This window comes from Melopsittacus undulatus, chromosome 10 (genome assembly GCF_012275295.1).
Source record: "Melopsittacus undulatus isolate bMelUnd1 chromosome 10, bMelUnd1.mat.Z, whole genome shotgun sequence".
NCBI classification, from domain to species: Eukaryota; Metazoa; Chordata; class Aves; order Psittaciformes; family Psittaculidae; genus Melopsittacus; species Melopsittacus undulatus.
In genome coordinates this window covers 17,498,464-17,516,561 of record NC_047536.1, presented here as the reverse complement: position 1 = coordinate 17,516,561, position 18,098 = coordinate 17,498,464, and the positions used below count along the sequence as shown (strand labels likewise).

Below are 18,098 nucleotides of genomic sequence, written 5' to 3'. Positions count from 1 at the left end.
TTGCTGTTTTTCGTTGCATTTACATTTGGAGATGGGCTGTGCTGCCACAATGCTCCTACCAGGAGCCAGCCCCCTCCCCATCCTATCCCTCAGCACTGGGTAGGCAAAGGCACCCACCTCCAGGGGCACCTTTCCGCATGCCGTGGGTCTTCCTGCAGGGTAAACCCAAGCAGTGGCTCTTGGGGAGCCACCGGGACATGGCTTTCAGGACAGAAGACATGGCCGGGAAGGGGAATTTTGGTCTCACCTCTTTGCCCTCAGGGAGAGGTCTGAGGTTGGATATTTTCCCGGCAATTCTTCCATTTCTTGTTCTCTTTTTTCCCGACTGGAAGCTCTTTGTTCGTTGAGGTGAGGCTCCTGCAGCACTGCTGCCCTGGGGGAACTTCCTAGCCCCACTCTTTTCATCTGCATGGCGTTTAACTTTCTAGACAGTGCGTGTGTTGAAAAACAAAGAAATGAACAAAAAATAATGCTTGTTTTGGACATAAACAAACAAAAAAGGGTGAAAAAAAGAAAAAAAAAGGAAATTTTTTTTCCATGTAAATTCTGAGCGTGTATTTTGCCTTTTCTGTGGTTTTGAATGCTTTGCTCTCTTGTTGAGGCAGGGACAGCTGCTGTGCAGAACGCAGCCTCATCCTTGCCGACTGCGAAACTCTTTTCCCACTGGATAGAGGGGAAGAAATCCAAACTGCTGGGGCATGGACAAGCCCTGAGAGGTGTTTTGTTGTGTCCTGCTGTGCCAGCAGTGCAGTGGTTGCTGGTGATGGGTGTAGGAGATGCAAATGTTCTTCTCTGTGCTCTTGGTGGACCTGTGATGTTTGACCGTGGAGCTGTGCTGGCTTGCAAGAGGTGGCCTCAGAGCAGGGAAATCCATGCAGGGAGAGGATTAGCTTTTAAGGTAGAGTTTGGCTGTTTTTACAGACCTGTTTTTTTCTTCCTGTAGTCAAGTAGTGCTGATTTTATTTCATTTCTAAAGGAAGGACTCTGCTCTTTCACAGTTTTTTTCCCTCTGACGCCACAGTGAGTGTCTCATCCACCTCCTGATGCCCAGGGTCTCCAGGTGTCAGGAATGGTTTTGGGGATCCGTATGAGATGGATGAAGACAGAGGAGGTCATAGCAGGGCCCTCCATAGGGGCTAGAGTGCAAATGCCATTTCAGCCTGCCTTTGGAGCTGCTGATAGCTGTGGACCTCGGATGAGGTCTACTCAGGTCTACTGGATGAAGTGTTCCAGTAGACACTACTGGAGGAAGAACTGGGATAGGAGGTGCAGTGGAGTTTGCATGGGATGGAGGATGAGATGCTGTGATGGATAGAGAGCCCACTTTGGGCAGTCATTGGTAGGGAGGAACATCTTGGTTTCCAGTAAGGCTTTTGATGTGCCTTCTCGGAGGTGGTTTCTCCTCTTTGAGGTTTCCATGTGGTCATCTCTCTAGGGACAGGTTCCTCTGGAATCAGCTGAATGTCCTCACAACACCTAAAACGTTCCTTATCCTTTCTAAGGGAAGCAGAGTCTGGGGTTTCAACTCCTTCCAATCTTCCAGTCAAGCTGAAGCCTGACCAAGGAAGACCCAACTTCCCAACCTGCCCACGCTGGCAGCATGAAGCACCTGCACTTTAGGGGTCTGCTCTGCCTGGTTTCTATTCCCTGCCTCACTCTGCTTCTCCAGAGCAGGTTTCTGTATTCCCAGAGCATCTCTGTGCAAGCACTGATATACCACTAACCCTTTCTTTCAGTAGCCATGGTGAACAGCTTCTGTCTCTTGTCTTCCTTCATATCTCCTGATTTCTCCTAAACTTGCAGGAAAACTAAAACATAATCATCAACTGCCACTGTCCTTTGGCTCACAGAGCCAGGGCTGCTGCTGTTATGTCTGTACCTTTAAGCTGCTGGCACTGTCCCTGGCACATGCTAACTGGCATCATCCCAACAATCCTACCATGGCTCTGGGGATGACAAGGACCAGGGCATAAGCAATATGGACAAGGTTACCTTATTGGGGTGCAGATTACTACCATGGACCTGCTGGATCCCCATCAGGCTCAAGGCTAGAGATTAGGCTGTGGCACATTTCATCCTCTAGTACAGACAAAGCCCAACTCATCTGGTTGCCTAACCATCCGGGTCAAACCCACATCAGGAGTCCTCCAAATGGGTCATCTCTTCCACCTCTTACAGACCACAGGGGCTATCTGAGTGGAAGCACTTGCTGGGGTGGTCTCAGGCTCACAGCTCTATGGTGAGCTTGGGAATGGCCTGTTTTCCCTTCTTGGCTGCCAGGGTTCAGCTGCGACATCATCATGTCTCAGGTCTTGCTGGTCCGGAAAAGGAAGAGGCCATCCTGGGTCCCTGCTTTCTGCTATTTGGCCAGGCACACACAGGAGAGCTGTCTGTCCCCACCTCCCCTAGTACGTGTCCTCTTTGCCAGGCATCAAACCCCTGTCTGACCCCAAACCTGCTTCCTTTGCCTTCCATGAGTTGATGCCCCCCATGGAGCTCCCATTTTGAGATCATGGTCTGCCCTGCAGCCCGTGGCAGGATCGCTGGGGAGGACCAGCAAAAAGCAGTGCCACATCTGAGAAGGAAAGCCACATATCCCCATGGACCAAGGCTTGTCTGTCGACAGAAGATCCCATCACCATCTCCTCTGATGTGAAGGGCTAACCCTTCTTCCCTACTGCGGGACACATCTCATGGTGTACACCACTCCCTTGATGCAGCAACCATCCTCCTCCTAGCAGGGTAGAGACCTCACATTGCCCATTTCCAAAAGCACAGATCCCAGCTCATCCACACCAGACAGGGAAACCCAGATGTGAACAGGCTGTAGAACATCAGAGGAGGGGCTGCTGGCCCCTCTGCCATCCATCCCCAAAGGCCACCCACCAGCTCCTGACGGAATGTCCTTCCCTCTTGCAGGTCACAGGGAATGGAGGGGGCTGTATGGAGCGGCTCCTTCCTTCTTTGGGTTCTTGTTGTCCCTTTTTTCTAACTGTTGCACAATTTTAGGGCTTTTGTAACATTTTTTGGACAAGCAGGGAAAATGTTAACAGTGATTTAAGAGAAAAAATGAGATCTCTCTCTCATATATATTATATATATATAAAACTATATACTTACAGGAAACCTCTATGGAAATATTTATTTAAGATGATTGCAAAAAAAATATATTATAAGGAAGAGTTTACCGAGCTTTGTCATGTAACAGAAGATCAGGCCCCGGGGAGGGGTGGCTGCCTGTCCCCTCGTGTCTGTCAGTCCGTGCGGTTGCAGCTGAAGCCTTTCTCTTCTCTTTTTGTAAGTGCACTCGAACTGTTGAGCAGTGTGACCGTGTTGGATTCAGCAGGAGCTTGGGGTGGGAGGGTTCGGGGGGGGGGGGGGGGGGGGGGGGGGGACGGGGAGACGGGGACACGTTTTTGTTTCCTTTTCCTTTGTTTTACTTGGAACCTGTGGCTGTGAACAGAATGATCACTGCTCAAATCGGATGCTCTATCAGGGGAGGGCGGCGGGGGGACCGGGCGCGGGGTGGGTGTGGGAGGGAGGGCGAGTGTCAGTTTTATTCTTGGTGTTCAAGTGCAATAAATAGCTACCAACTTCTGAGCATGGAAACGGGTGATTCTCCGTCACTGCAGTGACTCACTGTCTGTCACCGCCTTGTCCCGCTGTCACCGCGCTCCTTCCTCGAAAGCAGAAAGGCTGGGATCAAGCATTGGGCAGCGGCTGCAGGCAATGGAGGCTTTCCTCCTGCCTGCAGGATGTTGGTACCCTGGGCACTGCCTGACCCTGCCTGGTCACCAGCATCCCTGGGCTTCTGGAGAGCTTGATGTCATAGACCCATAGCATGGTTTGGGTTGAAGGGATATTAAAGCTCCTTCAGCTCCACCCCCTGCCCCAGGCAGGGACCCCTTCCACTGGAGCAGCTTGCTCCAAGCTCCTGTGTCCAACCTGGCCTTGAGCACTGCCAGGGATGGGGCAGCCACAGCTTCTCTGGGCACCCTGTGCCAGCGCCTCAGCACCCTCATAGGGAAGAGCTTCTGCCTAAGAGCTCATTTCAGTCTCCCCTCTGTCAGTCTGAAGCCATTCCCCTGTCACTGCACACCCTTGTGAAAAGCCCCTCTCCAGAGGGACCCCAGGGTGGGTTTGGGGATCCCAGGGCAGCTTTGCCCATGCGGTCAGGGTGGCACCGGGGGATAGGGGCTGCGGTCGGGCTGCCACGGCCCCTGTGCCGCACCGCACACCCCAGGCCCCGCCGCCCCTGGGCTGGGAGATCCCCCCTCCTCATCCCCATCCCTGCCATGTGCCGCGTCCCCGGCAGGGAGCAGCATCAGACCGGGAGCGAGCCCCAGGCTCCCGGAGGGAGCAGCGGGACGCGCTGGAGCCCAGAGCAGCGCGGGGGATGTGCCTCTCGCCGTGGTCCCTGGGAGGACGGGGTCGCACCCCGGGATGCCGGGTGCGGGTGCGGTGCCAGGAGCAGGGTGTGCTGCCACCAGCACATCCCGCACCTCCCTGTGCTCAGCCACACATGGCCTCTGTTGTGCCACTGCCCCAGCACATTTTGCCCTTGGTTTCCTTTCACTGCTGTCAGCTTTGCTTCCGAACACATCCCTGGTGCAGCCTCTGCTCCATCCTTCCCATCGCTCTGCAACTGATTGACAGCAGCTACCAAGTCCTGAGGATCCTGGGCTTACAGGAGGGGATTTAGGAAATGTGACAGGACCCCATGCAAATAGAAAGAGGTCAGAGACATGCAGAAACCAGAGCAGCTTGGTCAGTCCTAAGCACCTCCATCTCCATGTTGTGGGACCGCATCAGGCTCTCCTGGTTCCTCTGGCACATTGTGGCCATCAGCAACACGAAACACAATCACTGGCTCCATCACACCAAGCAGACTCCCATGTGTGCCCCCCTTGGGGCCAGCCCAGCCTGTGCTCCCCAGCAAGCACCCCAGCAATGGCTGGGCAGCACCATGACCTGCTGAGGCCTCCTGCTCGGTAAATAGTGTCAAGGTTAGAGCGAGGGATTCATTGGGGCCATAAACGTTTATGGCAGGCCCTCCCCGCTGCCCAGCCACCACAGCCTGAACTTTCCATCAGCAATGCTTTTATGGCTGCTCTCTAATGATTAACCCTGCCTAGCTGCCGAAGGTGCTTTGCAGCACAGTCGTGATCCCCACACACATGGAGGAGCTGAGGCTGGGGACCCCCATCATCCCTGCAGCCATAACGGGATGCGTTGAGGGGATGTGCAAAGTCATCAGTGGTCCTGCAGGGAAAAGGAAGGGCAGAGCTGGTTGGGGAGGATGCTCAGCATCCCTGTGCATGAGGAGGTGGCTGGGCAGGACAAAGGCAATAATGAAATATCCTCCACCATTAGGAAGGGTCATTCAGGAAAATTGCAGCCTTGTCCCAGGATTCATTCCTGGGCTGCATGGCCCATGGGGTTAACAGCCCCATGTGGCACCAGGGCCACATCATCCAGCCATAAACACTATTTTTTCTGTTTATCCTGGGTTTTTAGCTTTTACCAGACCAGGACAGAGATTTGCAGGACAAAGCACAGTAGGGCTGTGCCCCCCATCCCTGGAAGTATCCCTGGATGTGCCCTTCTTGCATGCTGAGGACCCCCAAATAACCCAAGCAGAAGCTGTGTCACACACTGCTTTTTAATGGTGAGATGGTGGTACATGGGACAAGGCGCACATGACACCGGCGTGACAGGGACTGGCAGCACTGGGTCCCAACAGCCCCATCCAGGACCTCACTGGCACTTCCCAGGACAGCAGCATCAGCATGAGATTGGGTCTTTGGGACATAGGCCCTGGGAGACACCCCAAAACCACACACACAGGCACTGAAACACAGCCCTTCTTTCCCTGGGAAAAGCAGCACCCTTGGATCTCCCTTGGGGATGGAAACTGATCCTCCTTTGGAGGTGGGTCCAACTGAGACATCTCTGACCTCCTGCACACATGGAGCACAGCTCGCCCCAGACCTACCAGGCACCATGGGGAAGAGCTGGCCTGAACCACTGAGGTCCCTGGGGGATCTGCAAGCTGGTTTGTTTAGAAAGCTTTATTATTTCTTCCTTCTCATCGCTTCAAGTGCTCATTTATTAGGTCACACTCCTTGGGCAGGACACTGATTTGTGCTGGTTTTGCTGCAGTGCCTCCGGCACACACCGTCCTCAGGGCACACAAGATGTTATAGTCCTTCCTCACATGGGTTTGTGGGTTACTGGAGTTAAATACACACAAGTAGAGAACAGACCAATGCAGAGGATGTCCTCCTCCTCCCCACCTCCTGCAGCCGGAGCACCTCTGCATCCCTGTAGCTGGTGCATCCCTGCATGGGGAGGGCAGGGCTAGGGCTGAGGGTGGAGAAGGGCAGCCCGGACACTTCAACCAGACACCACCACAGGAGCACACAGACGTGTCACACAGTTGTCACACTGAACAGAAACACCTCGAACACCGGGACGAGCAGCAGCTCCGTCCTGGCTGGGTCAGGGCGGTGATGAGGACACCGGCAGGGTCAGCATCTCCCAGCTGCTCCCAAAACCACCCCTGGGGCTGTCCTGAAGTGCCACAGTGCAACCTGTGTGAATGGGGGGTGAGCCCCCTCCCAGCCTGCGGGCTCCCATCACATCATGGACTCCTCCTCCTCCTCCATCTCCCGGTCCACCTCGATGGCCGTGTTCTCGTAGCTGGTGATGCCGCCGTATTTCCGCATGTGGACCATGAGGGGCTTGGGGGAGCGGCTGCCGGGCAGGCTGGCCACGTACAGCCCCGTGCGGTTCTCCTCCAGCGACGGGCCCCAGTCCATGGCTGGCCGGCTGGCCTGCTGCACCCGCTGCGGGGAGACAGACACCCTGCACACCTCTGCCCCAGGGAGGATGGGCTGGGGTGGGGTGAGATGGGGTGAGATGAGATAGGATGGGATGCAATGGGATGGGATGGGGTGGGATAGGATGGGATGCAATGGGATGGGATGGGGTGGGATAGGATGGGATGAGATGAGATGGGGTGCGGTGAGATGGGATGCGATGGGGATGCAACGGGAGGGGATGGGATGCAATGGGATGGGATGGGATGGGATGGGATACAATGGGATGGGATGGGATGGGATGTAATGGGATGGGAATGCATTCAGTGGGATGCAGTGGGATGTGATAGAATTTAATGGGATGGGATGGGATACAATGGGGTAGGATGCAATGGGATGTGATTGGATAGGATGGGATGTGATGGGATGCAATGAGATGAGATGGGATGTGATAGAATAGGATGGGAGCTTGTGCTGAAGCTTCTTGGGAAGGCAGCTCTGTACAAGTGCCCCTCTATGGCTGGGGAGTGGGGGGGGTTGGGGCAGTGGGGGTGTCAGTGAGCTCTGCTGCCTCTGCTTCAGACAGCCTGGGGAGAGCTGCAAAGCCCAGCGGGGCTGGGAGAGCTGCGGGCAGCTCCAGAGCCTGCTCCAAGGATCCCACTCCTGCTGCTTGCAGCTGCCTGCACGGGATGGCAGCTGCATTCCTTGCTCTGTCGTTGCTCCTGCAACATGGGTGCAAAGTCCCATGTGCCCATGGCCATCCCATGCTAGGGACAAGGTGAGTCCCAAAGGACAAGGGATGCACACAGGGATGCCCCTTGGGAAGCAGCATGACTCAGTGCCTGCCTGGCACAATGGGAAGGTGATGCTGGACGTGCCCTGGGATGCATAGTCTCTCACACCCCATGGGCAGGAGGGAGGGATGGGGACACGCACCTCCAGGGGGGAGGATGCAGGTGACAGAGGATAGAGGGGCCCGTGGTCACCCCTGCGTGTTTGTGGGGTGCTCCCCAACAATGCTGCCCCCAGCACCTCCTACCTCCCACAGTGTCCCTTCTTCTTGGAGCACAGCTGCCACCATGCCAATGGGAATCATCAGGCAGGACAGGACTCCCATGAGGATGCCCAGGATCTCGGCCCAGGCAGGGAAGCGGTAGCTGCCGTACTCCGAGGGCTGGTACTTGATGATGTTGTACACCAGCAGAGCCTGCGGGTGGGAGGAAAGTGAGAACCTAGAGTCCTCTGAAGGTCTCCTGCTCAAAAAGGGCCTGGAGATGATGGAGACCTCCCAGCAGAACCTGCACGGTCCCTGGGGCAGGAGATGCCAGCAGTTACCATCATTGTTGCTGGGGACAGGACCATCCAGCAGGCTCTGAAGTAGGGCCCTGGTTTGAAGCCCAGCATCATGTGGATGTCTCGACAGAACCTCTTTATGCCTGGAGGAGGCAGAGGGAGCAGGGCTCAGAAGCTGTGATACAGTGATACAGACATAGCTGTATCACAGTTGTATCACAGACACAGCCCACCCTTCCCCATGCCCCTGTGGGGACAGACACCTTACCATAGACACGTGTCACCACGAGGCAGGTAGTGATCACCACCACCATGAGACCAAAGCCAGCACTGTAGTCATCCAGTAGGACCAGCCAGTACATCCCACCCTGTGGAGGCAAAGCACAGTGGCCAGCATCTCTGGGGCCATCATCCCAATAAACCCCTACCCATGTCCTCCTGCTTTTGGGGACACAGTCCTCTTAGCCCCTCTGTGGGCACTGAGGAAGACAGTGGTCAGGCACCCACAGAAAACATCATTGTTCTTCTGGGGCTGTGCAGGGACAGGAATAATGCTGCACTGCTTCCCTTGGACCTTACATCTTAATGAAGCCCAAAATCATCATTTGTCTCTCTTCCACCTCAATAGCTGATGTGTGTATCGGTGTCCCTGCAAACTCAGCCTGTGCCCTAAGCTCTCCACAACACATCCAACCCCAACCCTTACCTCTGTCGTGAGGATGAGCCCCATCAGGAAGAGGGCGATGCAGATGATAGCAGAGAACAAAGCTTTCTTTGGCCGCAGGTAGTAAGGAAACTCGTCTGTGACTGCTGTGACGATGGTCTCCATAAAGGCAAACTGCATGCGAAGGAGAAGAGGGTCCCCATAGGTACCCTGGGCTGCCCAGGCACCATGGCTGGCTTGGTGGACTCTGACCTTACCTGGCTGTCCAAGCCCAAGGTTAACAGCATGAAGAAGAACAGGAAAGACCAGAATGGAGAAAGGGGAAGCATTGTCATGGCCTGGGGGTACACCACAAAAGCCAGGCCAGGACCTAAGGGAGGCAAAGGACAGCAGGGTGAAAAGGGGGTGACAGTGCTGGGCATAGAGGGATGGAGGAGAGGAGAGCCTAGCAGAGAAGCACCACTGTGGGGAACTGAGGTGAAGGAAGGGTCCTGAAGCAGAGGGTGAGAGGTGCAGGAGAACCAGCCTGCTCCTTGCTCAGACATCATTTTATTAGGCATCACTTGGTGTTGCTCACAGTTTGCATGGCAGGAACTGGTTTTTTGCTTTCCCTCCCCTTGGCCAGCTGAGCATATAGCATCATCCCTCATGATGATCCCCTCAGGTGCCTCCCACCCTAGAAGGGATGCTGTTCAGTGCACATAGACAGAAGGTGAGGAGGAAAGGGTCTTTGACCTCACCTGCTTTTGCCACCTGGTTAACAGGGACCCCAAGCTCCTGGGACATGTATCCCAAAACAGAGAAGATGGCAAACCCTGCCAGGATGCTGGTGATGGCATTGCCCAGGGTCACTATGAAGGTGTCCCTACAGAGGAGAAAGAAGATGCTCTGAAAATGCCTGCTCCTTCCCACCCCACACCAGTGGCATTGCCACAGTGATTCTCCTCCAGATCCTCCCTTGGCATGTGTTTTCACAGTCAAAAGGAGTGCCTATCTAATGGCATAGGTAATTTTGTGGGGTTCCTTCCAAGCTTTCTTTCCCCTAGGACAAGGGGACAGGACAAGCAAGCACAACTCCATCCCCAAACATCCTCAGCAGTCAGCACCTACAGCCCAAACCTTGATGCTTAGGAGAACTTTCTGCTTACAGAGCCCTCTGTCCCCCTGGAGCCTGTGCAAGCTGCCAGGTATCTGTAAGGTGCTTGGGCAAGGGGCAGTGCTGGGTGATCGTGTGCTTTGAACCCACCAGCTGAGGCTTCAATGGCTCCCCCATCCCGTGCTCTTTACCAGACAGGAGCTGGCTCCTACCTGTAGATATTCTGATGGAAGGTGTTGTAGGAGGCGAAGGTGAGGAGGCCCCCAAAGCCTACCCCAAGGGAGTAGAAAATCTGCAGGGCAGCCTCGATCCACACCTGGGGGAAGGAAGCAGGTCTGAGGAGAGCCTTTCCTCGCTAACACACCCACAGGGGGTCAGCTGGCTTGTGGAAGGACTAAGGAGAGGTTTTTAGAGCCAGCTCCGTGTAGCATTTAAATGCCCTTGTACAACTGGGTGGTCTCTGCTACCAACACTGCTGATCCCAGGAAAATCCCTGCTCTGCAATCTGAGATTGCTTGAGAAAAACAGAACAGCCAGATCCAGCATGAGCACCTATAAGCACCCCATAGCCCATCACAGGGGCTAATCCTGCCCACGGTTCTGGTACCCAGGGGAGGTAGTGAGCATGCCACCCCCTGCATGGAGAACCAGAAATGGAGGCATGGGGCTATGCCTCGTGAGAACGGCCCTATAGACAAGGTGTGGAGCAAAGACAGTTTGCTCAAAGGCAAGCACTTTTGGTCTGGGATCAATCAGGAGAGGACATTAGGTCAGAGGGTGGCCAGAAAAGGCACCAAAGTAAAGGACCCGCTCTGCTGCACACTGCAGGTGCAGGTGAGAAGGTTCATTTCTGTGTGTTGGACAAGACCCTGCTCACCTTGGAAGAGAGCAGGTGATCAAACTGGGGCGTGAGGTAAAACCGGATCCCTTTCCAGGCCCCCTCCAGGGTCACGCCACGGATAAGCAACATCACCAGGATGAGGTAGGGGAAGGTGGCGGTGAAGTACACGACCTGCAGGAGAGCAGAGCCCACTGGGAGAGCTGGGAATGAGAGCACAGCACAGGGGGTCCCTCCCAGCCCTCCACTGCATCTCCCTGCACTGCCTGGCCCTTGGGATGCAGCAGGACCAGTGGTGTCAGCCCTGGCACTTTCTGGATGTGAGACCTATCCCCAGGATGCTGTTTCTGGGTCTCACTTTCCCAGATGTGCAGAGAATCACAGGCACTTGTGAGCATTGCTGTAGATGCTGCCCCCAAAAGACTGTCCAGCTCTTACCTTTCCAGAGGATTTGACTCCCTTTAGGATGCACAGATAGACGATAGTCCAAGAAAGGAGCAGGCACAGACACAAGTTCCAGCGGATCCTCCCGGGATCTCCGATCCCAGAGCTGCCTTGGATGTGCAGGACGTACCGGCTAGGGAGAAAGGAGAACCACTGGTGAGCCGCCATGGGTAATCCCTATCTTCTCCCTGAGGCCTCTCTGGACCCAGCAATGCCTCTGCTCAAAAAATAGCCTTGTCAAAAATCCCAGCGATGAGAGGCAGCTATTTGATGGGGAAGGGGGAGCAGTTGGTGTGATTTCTCCACCATGCATTAAAGAACCCATAGGGGATGCCTGGAGGCTTGAGAGCAAATTCCCAGCCAGTCCAGGCATGGGATGCATTTCAGTCTAAATGTATCTCCAGGCCAGCAAAGCAGTGCTAACTCATAGACACCTCCCACATCCCAGGGACATGATCCTAATGCCTAAACTGAGATATGGCCCACAGCTGACCATGAGAGCCCATCACTGCATCCACAACACCAACCATGAGACATCCAGCACAAACCCTTCCCCCTCACCCCATCCCCATGCTTTCGCTGGTTGGATGCCAACCATGTCTATAGAGAGAGAGTGATTTATAAGGAGCACTGTAGAAAACTTTCTAAGACAAGAGGAAAGGGAAGATTTAACTGAAAGTGATCTAGTTGAAGACATCCCTGCTCATTGCCAGGGGGTTGGACTAGATGAGCTTAGAAGGTCCCTTCCAATCCACAGGATTCCATGATTCTATGATTCTATGTCTGCATGGCCAGGTTGGGCTCTGTACCTCCAGTACTCCTCACTGGGGCTGACGGTGTTGGTGATGTTGACGGGAAAGGTGGTGTTCCCCGCCTTGATGACGTGGTGGTCCAGGCACAGGTCGGTGTTCCACCAGTTGCCGCAGTGCTGCCAGGGCAAGTCGCTTGTGAGGGATGCAAAGAGGTAGAAGAGAACGTAAGCAATGATCATATTGTAGTAAATGGCCACCAGGGAGACGATGAGGATCGTGCCCATGCCAACGCCTGGAGGAAGGAGACGGTAAAGAAGGAGTGAGCCATCTCTCTGGAGCAGAGAACACCCGAAACCCGGGTCAGACATTGGAGCTCAGCAGCTGAGGTTCACCCGGTGGGGGGACCCTCTTATTGTGCCCTCTGAACAAGCCTTCTCTGAACTGATGACCTATTTCATCATACAGGTGATTTTACTCCAGCTTGATATCGAAAGTGCTTGATTTGACCTTTTTTTGAATGCTTTATTCTTACCTTCGTCTTCTTACCTTTGTCTTATTCTTACCTGAGCCATTGCTCAGCTTTGGGGCTGTATTTTATACACTGGCTGGCTTAATAATTTTTTATGTAACATGACATCCAGAGCCTCCAAAGACAGATAGATCTCAATGCATATCTTACAGCTACTAAGCTAACCCAGAAATCCAGCCTGCTCCACCTGCCCCCAGGATTTAACCTTTGATTCTAACATGAGCTTTGGGGATCATGGGATGCGGATGCTGGTCCATGTCCTCATCAAGTAGCTCTTCCAGTGGCCACACAGAGGCTCTGGACTTCACTCACGCACCTTTAAAGAGAGGGCTTATCTTCCAGACGGCGAGTGGCCCCAGGCTGGAGAACTGGCCAAGGGACAGCTCCATGAAGAAGATGGGGATCCCGCAGATGGCCAGCATGATGAAGTAAGGAACCAAGAAAGCTCCTGAAAGAGGCAAGGAAAAACCCCCTAAAGCATTCCACCAGCACAGCTCAGCCAGGGGGAGACGTGGCCCCTCCAAAGGATGACCAAGTACCTCCTCCATTCGTGTAAGCCCTGTAGGGGAACCTCCAGACATTTCCGAGGCCCACGCAGTATCCAATGCAGGAGAGGAGGAAATCCAGCCGCCCCGTCCAGTTCCCTCTGTCCTCTGGGCACCCGGAGCCCAGGTCCCCATCCTGGCTGCTGGGGCTCACCAGGAGCTCTGGGGTCACCGGCTGAGCAAGAGAGCAGGGCATGGGATAGAGCAGAGAGGGTTAAGGAGGGAATAAAAGCAGGGGATGAAGAGTGGAGAAGGAAGGAGCACTGAAAGCTCTGGTGTGTTTGTGGCCCCAAGTTACAGCACTGACACTTGTCCAGCCCTTACCTTGCCTGAGGATTTGACTCCCTTTAGGATGCATAGTTCACCTCACATATCTCACACGGAGGTACCAAGACAGGAGGATGATGTGGTCCTGCTGACAAGGCACTGGGACCAGTACAGGAGGAGCCCATTTGGGAACTTTCCTTTCTTTTTGGGCTCTCAAAATTAAAAAGCAGCCATCTCCATGTCCCAGAGTTCATGGATTGTAGGGAACAAGCCCATGGGATGTGACTGAGGGAGCGGGGCCAGGATTAGGAATGATCAGCCAGAAGGAGATGTCGGTCCCCAGCATACATATGTGCTTAGAGCCTGCAGCAGGCCTTCATCCATCCCCTGTGAGATGAGAGCTGGATGAGCAGAGCCTGGTGCTGCCCTGCTTCAGCCCCTGGGAAAAGTGGCAGCTATCTCCTCTCCTTCTCCTCCTCTCTGGCTGGACCAAAGGATGCTCTTGCTGCCAGTTCCCATGGAGACAAGGAGCCGCTGCTGATGGAGATGGCTGCAGGCTCCCACCCTTCACAGGGTGCACCCCAGCTCACAGCCCTAGGGCACCAAACACAGGGGTGAACCCATCCCCACCCCCTGAGGGACAGGACAAGCATAGCAAACTCTTCTCAAAGCCAACCTGAACTGCAGAGCCTGAGCTCTGGTGTTACACTAAACCCCACCATTAAAAGCCCATACCTGCTGGATGCTGCCTTCACAAGGCAAAGGCCAGAAGGAAAAGCTGAAAACACAGGCTGAAAAGTCAGAATGTGACCCCAATCCTGCTGCTGTAAAGCTGTTGCCTGGCAGCCCTACTGCAGCTAACGCAGCTCTCCAGCTTAGCAACTTCTGCAAACTGTGGCCATGCCTGGTGATTAACCCAGCACACACAGTGAGCGTGACCCACAGCAACCTGTGTTTGTCGGGTGAGGGACAGACTGCTCTGCTACATCACCCCAAAAATTTCAGCAGCCAAACCCTATATTCACAAAGGTCCCTCTGCATGGGGATAGGAGCTATGGGGCCATCACAGTCTGGTCTTTTCCCCCACCATAATGCTTTCCAGTCCATCACACAGCTGGGCACCTCTTGCTATCCAGGTTTGCATCACACCAAAACAAGAGGAAGGGATTCTGGGACATCATTAAATCCTCTTGCTCAATTCCTGCACCTCTGCCTGAATCCTAAACAGCTGCAGAAGAGCAGCCACATGACCTGACTAAATGCAGGTGCCCATCCATCAGATGTGGCCTGGAAATCAACATAGAAGCAACCAAAAGAGAAGAAAGAAACCAACCGGACCTTTTCCAAATGAAAACCTTTTCCCCATCTTTGTCACCCTTTTCAGAGGCCATGGGATCGAGTTTGTCACCCACACCTTAGTGATGACCGTCCCTCCTTACTGATATCTTTAGCTGGAGCTCTGCAGTTTCAGTTTGGGACTCCAGAGCAGACAGCAGAGACTGCTCGGGAGTCAGATAGACCCCAAGGAGGGTGACACTGCAGTCACATCTGTCAGCCTGGGGAAGCACGGGCCAGGGATGCTGCTGGAAAACACACAGACAGGCTGCTCCAGCACTGTAATGCCCCAAAATGCCTCAAATCAGAGCCTTCCCATAGAAATCACAGCAAACCTGGCCTATTTGCCTTACTAAAAATGAACTGCAAAATGCAGTATTTAGGGCTTGCAGCCCATCTTTGTCCCAGATAGCAGAGAGATGCACACCTCTACTTCAGACTGCTGAACTCTCACATGCTGTCTCAATTCCATCTTCTTTTTTTGGGGATTAATGCTCTTTTTCAGCCTTTGTCATAACAGGAACCTTCTTTCCCAGCGGCAGCTGAAGTGCTGTAGTGCTACAATATTGCTCTAGTGCTTTCCACAGTCAACAGCCATCTTTCAAAGCGGGCTCCTGTCTCGCGGTTATAAACAGACGGGGACTAACAGCTCCCTTGGCAACCACGTCCTCTTTGAACACGGCATCACTTTCCATTATTCACCACAAGATGCTCCCAAAGAAGTCAGCAAAGCAAAGGTCATGGGGAAGAAAAAGCATTTTAGTCTCTGCCAAGACAAGAGCTGGCTTCCATAAGGAAATCGCCTTGTGCTAATTATTTTCTGTACACCAATTTGTTTTAATGAGTGCAAATCTCTGCTGCGTCCATGAGAAACCAGCCAGATTCAAGTTACTTTTCCATCACATTTTGTCTCCATTCAAACGGGCATTGTGGGGTTATTTTGTCGGTGGTTTTGCGTGGACCGCAGCATTTGGTTGGGAGGAATGCCAGCCGGCACCAAATTCCTCCCCTGTGGATGCCAGCCATGTGCGAGCACAGTGTGTCTGTAGAGTGTGAGTCACTTCGGATTAGTTTGAATTGCTGGTTAATCTCTTCGGGGAAAAAAAGAGGGAAAACAGCATCAAAATGAATTCAAATGCAAAATCTCTTAGAAATGATGCACCTCGATGGGGTGGAGGAGCCCCTTGAAGGGCTGCACCAACCCTGGGCTGCCCCAGCCTGAGATCACAGCACATGCCAGGAGAGGGAGCAAGTGATGCTGGAGCCGGCACAGGGGATACTGGGAGATAGCTGAGGCTGAAGCAAACTCATTACAGCGATGTCCAGAGGGAGTGTGCATCACTGCGAATCCTTATGGACTTTCATCCTAAAAACCTTGGTGAAGGAGTGGGGAAGGTCTGAGGCAGGCAGAGGAAGGCAGCGGCTCAGGCCTGGCTGGGTACAGGGAGGTACAGCCCAAATCCTGGCTCCTACCACTGCTCTCCGTGGGCTTTAGTCCACTTCTACTGAATAACCCCCAAAGCAAATAATCAAACAAATAAACCCCATCCATTCTGCTCTTCTAGAGCTACTCTTATGCAAATGCCAACCAGAAATCCTTAGAGCCTGAGAAAGATCTTCTCTATTAAAGAGGAATTTCCATATGTCTCAAACATGTCTGGTGAGAAGGCTTAAAACTCCTTGCTCACTGCTGGGAAGCAGATCACAGTGACAGGGAGAGGATGGTATTGGGGCCCCAGGTGCTGCAGCTGGGGCTGTGCAAACTCCTCCATTGGCCATGGATGGCTCTGGATAAGCCCGATTCCAGCACTGGACATGGGGATCCCAAGGTGCTGTGTGGCTGAAGCACCAACCTCTCCATCTGGAACTCAGCAAGAGTATTTTGGGGTAATAAAGGAGAGCAGGGCCCTGGGCAGCAGTGGGAACAGGGAAAATAACTCCGGAGACATCTGCTTTCCATTCCAGCTGATTGCTGCGCGACTAAATGAGTTCCCAAATAAATGCTAAACAGGATCACCAGCAGCAGAGAAATTCAAGGATCTCAGGAAGCCTTTGGAAGGGGCAGAGACAACTTTTAATGGCTCTTGCAGTCACAAAGTCATATGAAAAAGCAATTTCTAGGAGAGAGGAGGAGAGGGAAGAGCCAGATGATGATTCCAAACACCAGCGGAGGAGAAAAGGCAGCCCTGAGGCTGCTGGCTTTCACCAGGCCACTGCTGGCTTTTTTACGTCATATCCCAATATCCTAGGAATTTCCTGCCAGGGATAAAACTCTCCTGGGTTTTCATTCATCTGAAGGCTGGTGCAGGTTGGAGTCGCCCTGTCCTGTGGTTAGTGGGCATGGTTTGGCAGAGGGCAGAGCCTGGGATGCTTTGGGAAGGGCTGACCCACCAGCAGCAGCAACGTGTCCCCATGCAGAAGGGGCTTGGTCCCCAGTGTGAGGGTAGATGGGGACTCTGAGCCTAGAGTGGCTCTGAGGGGAGCCAAGGATAGGAAAGCCTGAACTGGGCTTCAAACGGGCTTCCATAAGGGTACAAAAAGGGTTTTCAGCTCTGCCCTGAACCCAGAGGTCAGGGTCCAGCACTGCCTTTAAACTCATCAGAGGAGGAGGCAACCGGTGGGAAAGGCACTACCCAGCTCCCGTGCTCATCCAGGAGGATGGGGGAACCCCTCACATTCCACCACCCCAGAGCCCGGAGAGCCCCCGGAGCTGTTGGGAGCACCCCCCAGGGGTACCACGCTGCGGGAGGCAGCTCTGCCCCGGGCAGCACCGCCAGCATCCCGCGGGAAGGGGCAGCTCAGGCCCTCCACTGGCCACTAACCACAGAGAGCCCCATCCCTCTGCCCCACATCCCGCTGCTGCCCCACGCACACACACTATTCCCGTGGGCAATCCCTGCCAGGGAAAAGTCTGCCGTCCCCCCACGGAGGTTCCCGTACAGGGAATGGCAGCGGGTCCATGCCTTGTCCGCAGGTCCCAGCCCTGGGGGCATCCCCGCTTCCCAGCTCTCACCTCCCGGAGATGCTGCTGCCGAATCTTCTTCATCCCAGAATCCTGTTGCTATGAGCTCCCTGCTCCCGACACTTTTTCCTCTCGCTTTCTCCGGCGATAGGGAGGGAGAAAGGGGAGAGGGCGAAGCGGTAACAGGAAAACGGGAAGGGGGGGGGGGCACACAAACACCTTCCTGCCGGGGGGAACGGGGGGAGCGAGGCTGTAGGGAAGGTGCTCCTGGAGTTGAGGATGGCTGCTGAGCGGGGAGGGAGGAGGGACGGCTCTCGCAGGCTGGAGAAGGGATGTCTGTCAAACGCACCCCTCCGGGGGGGGTCCGGGACCTCAGCCCCCCGCCGGGCCAGCGGGGAGGGATGGAGCTGCCTTACTCATGCCATGAGTGCCTCAGGTCTCCTAAGGACTGAGCTGACTTTGCCGGCACACCGCAGGTCCCGTGTGCCCCAGCAGTGCAAAGTGCAGGTGCCAGAAGCTCCCAGCATCTTTCTGTCCAGCTCTGAGCTGATT

The 18,098-nt window shown here is 54.3% G+C and overlaps 1 protein-coding gene across 1 annotated transcript; it reads right to left on the bottom strand.

Annotated features, from left to right (window-relative positions):
* Positions 1–6,638: 6,638 nt before the first annotated feature.
* On the bottom strand, positions 6,639–17,682 carry SLC6A7 (solute carrier family 6 member 7). The gene is made up of 14 exons (XM_005147203.2): positions 17,598–17,682; positions 12,977–13,157; positions 12,754–12,885; positions 11,966–12,200; positions 11,151–11,289; positions 10,752–10,886; positions 10,087–10,190; positions 9,519–9,643; positions 9,036–9,148; positions 8,821–8,952; positions 8,383–8,482; positions 8,157–8,257; positions 7,861–8,028; positions 6,639–6,848 (listed from the first exon to the last, which is right to left on the bottom strand). Exons 1-14 carry the CDS (start codon positions 17,628–17,630, stop codon positions 6,639–6,641), a joined length of 1,908 nt encoding a protein of 635 aa, XP_005147260.1. The 5' UTR covers positions 17,631–17,682.
* Between the last annotated feature and the right edge of the window lie 416 nt (positions 17,683–18,098).

What these genes read in the sequence shown, in the direction of transcription:
- SLC6A7 (XM_005147203.2), bottom strand. Translation starts at nt 17,630, where the DNA reads ATGAAGAAGATTCGGCAGCAGCATCTCCGGGAG. An exon ending in GATAAGCCCTCTCTTTAAAG is followed by an intron (nt 12,201 to 12,753) that starts GTGCGTGAGTGA and finishes TCCTTCCTCCAG; the next exon opens with GCGTTGGCATGGGCACGATC. An exon ending in CCCAGTGAGGAGTACTGGAG is followed by an intron (nt 11,290 to 11,965) that starts GTACAGAGCCCA and finishes CTTTCTCCCTAG; the next exon opens with CCGGTACGTCCTGCACATCC.